We start from the raw sequence: 8194 nt of genomic DNA, 5'->3' as shown, positions 1-8194 counted from the left end.
ATATAGGTATAAATGGATTCATCTGAGATTTTCAACATTCTTCTCAAAGTAAAGACTATGCAATCAAAAGAAAAGACAGGCAGGGCTTCCCTGGTGGCTCAGTGGCAAAGAATCAGCCTGCCAATGCAGGAGACCTGGGTTTGATCCCTGGCCTGGGAAGACCCCACATGCCATGGAGCAACAAAGCCCTTGCACCACAACTATTGAGCCTGTGCTCTAGAGCCAGGGAGCCACAACTACTGAGCCCACACAAGGCAGCTGGTGAAGCCCATGAGCTCTAGAGCCTGTGCTCCGCAACAAGAGAAGCCACTGCAATGAAAAGCCTGCAAACCGCAACTAGAGAGTAGCCCCTACTTGCTGCAGCCAAAAATAAATAATAAAATTACTTTTTAAAAAAAAAAAGAAAAGAGAGGCATCATGGGGAATGATTTCAACCGTGAACTTCAAAGACATTGAGCAGAAATGCTCACTGCATATTCACTTCCTGTAGAGCAAGTTCAAAAGTAGCTGTGGATCACTGACTGTACCCTCTGCATTGAAACGCAAAAGGGAGTCTGAGATGGGAGTGATTTTCTTTACCACACAACGGCTTTCAAAAGAGTCCATGTGAAAATGAAACCCCTATTGTAGTCTTTAAGGTGAGTTAGTTTAAGACACTAAGACAGTCGGCAAATATTGTTCAGGCTGTCTCTGTGCTGGTCACTCTGCCTGTAAGGTGGATGCCAGACCTAAAATAGCTTTTTGTCTCATTGGGAGAGATCAACACTTAATAGCTAACAGTTGTCAAACGCTTACTATGTTTAGAGCTATACTGAATATGTCCATCCTCTTATTTATTCCTCACAGCAACCGTATGAGGTCATTATTATAGCTACATCCCCATTTTAGAGACAAGGATGCCAAGATATTTGCTCAACATCTCACTGTTAGGAATGGCAGAGGCAGGATTCTTGCACCCAAGTCTTTCTGATTCCAAAGACCAGGTGTGGTCTCAGCTGCTACGTGGTAGCCATGTGTATGAGGAAAGTTGCAGTGCCAGGCAGTGAGCATGAGTCCAAAGACTTTCTCACTAACACTCTTTTTGTGCTGCCAGAGAAAAGAAAAAGTTGGCCAATGAGTCACTGAGTTGATCTATTGTCACTTTTCTTGAAATAATATAGTTATAAATAGAATTGACTTCATACATGTTCATAAAATTTTAAAAATTTTGTATCAAAATGTATCAATATCTCTATTTTATAGATGAGAAAATCCATAAAGCCTCACATACTCGAAGAAGTGATGTAGCTGTTGGGAGACAATTCTCCCTGGATCTCCCTCTTTTCTGTCTTATGAAAAGAGGCTTCCTGACTGCCCTTTGCTCTAGACCCTGTCTTCAAGGATGCTAGTGAACAAGCCTGGGGAAGATAGTATAAAGGGTACATGCTTCCTGCCCTCTGAACTCAGGGTTCCTCTTCTGGGACACAACCCACTGCACTTGCAGGCATCTACCTGGGTCTGCCCATGAGACTTGGGAGCAAGGGCACCTGATGTGATATGCTGTCTCATGCTGCTTGCTGTGCAATGAAGAATAAAGTCCTTTGTCTCTGACGCAGGTATCTCATGTTTATGCCAACGAAAATGGTGGCACTTAGCTTGCAACTGGGGTGAAACCTCAGACCCTTCACACATCAAAGATAGGGAAATTTATTTACTTTTTTAGATAGGTCAAATTTATCCTCACCCTTAATTTTTTCTGTTTTTTTTTTCCCTCATTGCACGGCATGTGGGATCTTCATTTCGGACTAGAGGTTGAACCCATGCTCCCTGCAGTGGAAGCATGGTTTTTTACCCACTGGATTGCTAGGGAAGTCCCTGTCCTCATCCTTATTGAAAAATAAGGCAGCTGCTTTGGCATCCATCAGATTACTATCAAGAATATCCATCTTAGAACCCAGAGAAACCAAAGAAGACAAAATGCCCTTGTGTCTCTCTTTAACACTTATTCAAAATGCCCAGTGCTTAGTCGCTTGGTCGTGTCTGACTCTTTGTGACCCTATGGACTGTGCCATTCCCTTCTCCAGGGGATCTTCCCGACCTAGGGATCAAACTCAGGTCTCTGGCATTGCAGGCGGATTCTTTATCGTCTGAGCCACTGGGGAAGCCCAGGGACTAGGTTAAGTACAGTTCCCTCCATGTCCTTACCCTCAAAGTGCTCATCATCTAAAGCAACGGTTGACAAGCTAGCCTGTGAGCCAAGTCTGGCCCACATCTGTTTTATTAAATAAGATTTATTGTCTAGGTATGATCAACCAGCTGCTTCTGTGCTACAATAACAGAGTTGAGTTGTAATAGAAACTGTATGGCTTGCGAAGACTAAAATATTTACTATGTGACTCTTTAAGGAAAATATTTGCTAACCTCTGATCTAAAAGAAGAGATACATGAAGAATAAAGAATGCCCTCAAATCATGCTGAAGACAGAGGTGTGAACAGAACATTGAGAATAGAATACAAAGCTATAAGCACCCACATGTACTCACATAACCTCCCCATTCCTCCATGCAGACACACACACACATGTCATTTACATGCATGGTCTTACTTCATCCTTGCAGTAGCTTTATTAGATATAGATTGGGAGTGTCTCCTCTACAGATAAACTAGGTTCAGATTTAAAACTTTGCCGATTACTACCTGAGTGAACTAGAGGTAAGTTACTTCTCTGTGCCTCACTTGCCAAACATGGGTAATGTCACCTATACATCAAAGGGTTCCTGGAAGGATTCAGTGAAGGCTTAGAAGAGCCTCTGGTACATAGTAAACAACATGTAACTATTCATTATCATTTATCTCCATTTTCCAGATGAATAAATTGAGAGACAGAGAAGTTGAGTAATTTTTTCAAAACCACGTAAGTAGAAAAAGGTAGATGCAGAACTTATCCCCAACTCTAACTCACAAACCTGGGCTTTTTGCCACTATTATTATATTGCTTCTCAATAATAAAGGCTTATTAAATTTATAAGGAATATCAGCACAGTAACATTTCTTTACCTTTTCCAACAATGCTATTTTTCAAATTGTAATTTTTGGTTTATTGGCATATCGTACAGGTCCTTTGTACTGTGTGAGTTCTACCAGGGCCTTACTTGAATTTGCTATATTAATATATTCATTCCTGACACTTCAATGGTTGTCCTTTGAAGTCAAGTCTACTTTTATTATTAAAATAATGATGTTTCTGGCCTTAAAAGCATAAGCCTAAGCAAAGCTTTTGCTAGTGATCTATCTAAAAATATTCAGGTAATTTTAGATTAAGAATAGTACTTTTATTATTTTTTTTTTAGATTAAGAATAGTACTTTTAAATACTAAACTCAAGTAATTTGATACTATTGTATTGCTCTAAAAAATATTCCCCCAAAATATGCCCAATGGTGATATTCTCCATATAGTTTTCATATTGTCAGTTTATCTTACCCATATTATTCAACTGGGTTAGAACAAAAAAGGAAACAAACCACCAGTAAGTGGTTTATAGCCCTTCTGGGAATGGTTCTAAAGGGAGATATATTTCCTGAAACTCCTTACATCTTATCTCCAGGTATCTTCAGATTACTGCCTTTGGCAGACAAATAGTATGAGGAAATCTTGCTGAGAAATATGTTACTATTTAAATAATTTTATATCAATAAAAAGCCAATATCCATTTGATTTGACACATCATTTTGAGTTTCTAGAAAATATTTTCCATCATTGACAGTGCTGCTTTTTTGACAAGGAAATAACATATCTGAAACCTACTTACTAAAAGTAGAGGACAATTATTACCTAGAACCTAAATAAGAAAGATAGTATACCAAAACCATCTCTAAGATGAAAAAAAGAATGTGTGTTTGGTCTGTACCAGACTAAAAAATGTCTTGTCTACCTGAATAACATCACAGTGGCTCAGCATCAAACTTTTCCCTCATTCCATTTTGATGTTTGGCCATTGGCTTATGAAAACTCTTTCCAGAACTTGCCGGGAGGTTGTTTTTCAAAGATGTTATTTTCTATATTACATTTGTCATCTGTATGAAGCTCCCAAAGAAGAGTTCCCCTGGTCTTTGTTCCTCTTGAGAAGCTGCTCTGTGCTTTTATCTAGTGGACCCTGTCATCAATCATGTCACTGACAGCATTCCCCTCTGCACTGGCTGCCAGACAGCCGAGTCAAATTTTCACTTACCTCTAACAAGTATGCAGGATTTTCACAGAATGCGTTTTGAATTCTAAACTTAGTCTCAGACTTGTCAAACTTTCTTTTCTATACTTAACGCCTGTTGCTCATTTGTTTCTTACCTTGTTACATCTTATATACCTTTGCAATCCATCAAGAGAGACTTGGAAATGCTTTGATGGGTATGTATCCTATAATCTGTGCTCTGGTTCATGAAATTGGGTGATAAATACAATTACCACACCATTTAATGTAAGCAACTTTATTTTGAAATAAAGAATTACACATTCTTTGAAATTACACATTGGTTCACGCAGAATAATCTTCACCTTAATTCCTAAAATCAAACTCACTTTTAAAAGCCTTCTAGTAAAATGATTAGATGGGTTAGCTTTAGACTTAAGGTATGATGAGGAAAATGTTTATACTATATCAGATCCATTTTCTCTTACCATTTGGAATGCGTGCTTGCTCCCCGTTTTGTGCTCAGTACTGACAAAACAATCTCTCCCCAAAGATTTACCCTATTCTTATATTTCAAAACTTTTCAGAAAAGAAGAATTTTTAAGTCACGCAAATTTGAAATCATATTTTTGTAACCCAGCATTAAAATGTGCAAAAAGCAAATCAGAATTTTTAACTGAAGTTATGTTTCCAAGTCAACATAGACAAGTACCATGTATGAAAAGAGTTTTTAGGAATATTTTCAGTTCAGTGAAGTATACTAAACAGTGTTCTTCATGATAAATTTGGAAAAATATAAACCAGAAACTTTAGAAAGGACTTTGTGATACTAAAATAGATCTACAAATGTTCAAAATATTAATACTCTTACTTTATGGTAGTAAGAGGAGGGGACTGAAGACATGAAAGACCACTGACTTTATTTAACCACGTCTTCCTGGAGTGTCCTGAACATGAAGCATAGCAGTCACAGGGCACTCACTCTCTGGGAACAATAAGTGTGGGCTTTTTACACAGGATTAGCAAAGGGCAGAGATGCTCCTCAGGAAATGGGAGGGGCAGGGTGGGTTAATCTCAAGAATAAAAAGCTTTCCTTGAGCATAATATGATCTCATCAGACTGACTGCTTGCCAAAAGCCTGAAATCAGAAGCACAGCTGAGTCCAATCCAAGTGACCTCATTTCTACACAGGGAGAGCATTTCTAAGATTTTTATTTAAAGAAATAAAATCTACTGGTGAACTTCATAGAAAGGTATATAATGCATTTCTTATTTGAACCCCCTTTGTGTTCATTTGGAAGTTTAGAGAAATCTGTAATGATCTGCCTCACGACTTCTTAACTTTATCAGGGACCCTGGATGGAACATGAGGTCAACTATGTAAACTTCCAGGGGAGGGAGTGCCCCCATCACTCCCTTTCGGGATTCGTTCATCAGCTTAACTTCATTCCAGGCTCTGCCATACTCCCCGCGAACAAGAGAGCAGCCTACGCCAATTTTATCAGCCAGAGCCTGTGGGAGAAAACACGAGATCAACCAAGAGTGAGGAGGGGAGGGGCAGAGAAAAAGGCTTGGTTGAAAGACCCACCTTGCTTGAAGGTGAAATATACACTCTCGCAAAGAAAAAAAAAGTGCTTAGAAAGGAGGCTGGAAAAATGTACAGGGTTGTGACAGGAGTCGGTAAAATGTGTTAAGTTTCCTTGTTCCTCAGGATTCTGTGGACTTGAAATTTGTGTGTAGGTCCTGCTGGGAAGGAACATTTTTCAGGCAGGTATGCTGCATTGTATCAGCACAAGATTGATAATGTAATTGGAAAAAAGCTGTTCCATGGGCTTTCAGCACTACTGTGTCTATCAATCTTTCCATGCTCCTGGGCTGTTCTTTGGGTGTGATATGCAGTGGGATTGAAGAGAGGGATCAGATTGGGATGGGGTGGGAGGGACCTGTTTGTTCTGTGTGGTGTAGACTGGTGGAACTGGGCCAGCAGAACTGTGAGCAGCTGGTCCTTGGGCTGCCTGCTGCCCAGTCCTCAGGGGTTGCTTATGTTCCTTGGAAGCTGTCTCTTCCTTCAATTTGTCCTGATTTTAAAAGCACTTTTTAAATAATCTGGAAAGTTCCTAGCCCATCATAGGGGATAAGAGAGCTGACTGGGTTTGAATTTCAGTTCAGCCACTGACTAGCATCACCTTAAGGAAATGACTCACTTCTTTGTGCTTCTGTGTCTCCATCTGTGGGATGATAACAATGGTGTTACCACCTTCCTTGTCAGGTGGGTGTAAAGATCAACTGAACTCATGCTGTGAATGCTGGCACAGAGTAAGGGCTCAATAAACGTTCCTAGTACTAGAAGGCAACACTTGTGTTGATTCGATCGTCTCTATATTTCTACATTCATGTCATTATTGATTGCTTACTGTGTAAAGACTGCTACCAGGGAGTCTTGGGTGAACCAAGATGATGGAGGCATGGTTGTTATTTTTAGGGCCTTACATTCCAAATAGTCTGATCAACAGTCAATGGTAGCATAACAGTATCTGGATGTTTGGTACTCCTGTGATATGTAATAAGAATTATATGTTTGGTTTTTGTCCAGCTCCTGGCAGAGAGCTTCTAAAACTCTTTGAATTTCCTAAGTGATGAGATCCATAAGGTGTCTTTTGTTATGTGAGTGAGGTGACTTTTGGACCCTACCTAAGAATGGGAGCTGGTTGCCAGGAGAATCAACTGTGTGAGTGGAGGGTTGGAACTTTCACTCCTGCCCCCCTGACCTCTAGGGAGGGGAGAGGGGCTGGAGGTTGAATCAATAGCCAATGGCCAATGATTTAGTTAATCACACCTATGCTATACATCGTTCATTAAAAACCCCAAACTCTTGGAGAGCTTCTGGGTTGATGAGCAGTGTCTTCAGAGAGCATGGAAGCCCAGAGCTCTTTTCTCACAGCCTGCCCTATGTGTCTCTCCTACCTGCCTGTCCCTGAGTTATACTCTTTTATAATAAATCACTGCTCTAGTAATAATAATAATAATATATTTCCCTACTTCCTGTGAGCCACTCTAGCAAATTAATTAAATCCAAGGAGGAGGTTATTGGAACCTTCAGTCTACAGCCTGGTCACTCAGATGCACAGGTGACAGCTTGGGCTTGTGACTGTCACCTGAAGTAGGCAGTGGTGAGCGGGGAAGCAGTCTTTTAGGACTGAGCTCTTAACCTGTGGGGTCTGACCCCATCTCCGGGTAAAGAGTATCCGAATTGAGTTGAATTGTAGGACACCCAGCTGGTAGCAAATAATTGCTTGGATGTGTGGAACAAGCCCCTGATCCCCTTGAAATTGGTCCTAGAATCATTTTACACTCACAGTAGGGGGTAGACACACACACACACACAAATATAATCATCTTTCCCAAAAGAGTATTTAGTGATCTCTTATTCCATATCAAGGCACTTTAAATCACCAAAACACCTCTGTGGAATACTATCGTATTCCCCATCTTTCAGAGAGTAAGACTGAGGTCAGACAATTTTCCCACGGTCACCGTAAGTGTTGACCTAACATGAAAGCCATGGAATCTATCTCCAGAGTCTGAGTTCTTGTAGGACCTTAGTTCTCCAACCAGGGATCGAACCCGGGGCCCTAGCAGTGAGGGCACCAAGTCCTAACCACTGAACTTTCAGGGAATTCCCAGAGTCTGAGTTCTTAACCTCAGCTGAGTTGAACCTGGAAGTTTCTGTTTACTTCGTAAAATGGGAAAAAAGGTCATTTGCTCATAGGAAGATGTAAAGATGGAAAGGCTTAGGAAGGAGGGCAGATGTTGGGGCATGGCTGCTGAGGAAAATAAGAAAAGCCCTTGGCTAGCTGGAAAAGGTGGCCAGGCAGCATGTGAACCACCATCTTGGATCCTGAGTTGGCGGTGGCACACCCCACGGTCACGTTCTGCAGCCTGAGTGTCATCGTGGAAAGGGCAGGCAGTTGGATCGGTCCAGGGTGGGCAGACAAGGCAGAGGAGGGGAAGGATGGGGGGCATGAAGATG

At 40.9% G+C, this 8194-nt stretch overlaps 1 protein-coding gene across 19 annotated transcripts in view; it reads right to left on the bottom strand.

Moving 5' to 3' along the window:
* Positions 1 to 4446: 4446 nt before the first annotated feature.
* Positions 4447 to 8194, bottom strand: part of ARMC3 (armadillo repeat containing 3) — an 84100-nt gene continuing 80352 nt past the window's right edge. For all 19 annotated transcript variants that reach the window (XM_081556731.1, XM_081556732.1, XM_081556741.1 and 16 more), the window contains one exon: positions 4447 to 5676. In XM_081556731.1, the coding sequence (XP_081412857.1) occupies positions 5467 to 5676 (210 nt within the window). In that variant the 3' untranslated portion in view covers positions 4447 to 5466. The remainder of the gene's footprint in view (positions 5677 to 8194) is intronic.

The sequence above is a fragment of the Giraffa tippelskirchi genome, chromosome 13, assembly GCF_054371585.1.
Source record: "Giraffa tippelskirchi isolate mGirTip1 chromosome 13, T2T-mGirTip1v1.2.pri, whole genome shotgun sequence".
Taxonomy (NCBI): domain Eukaryota; kingdom Metazoa; phylum Chordata; class Mammalia; order Artiodactyla; family Giraffidae; genus Giraffa; species Giraffa tippelskirchi.
Note: the sequence above shows the minus strand (reverse complement) of the source record. Positions and strands in the feature narration are given on the sequence as shown.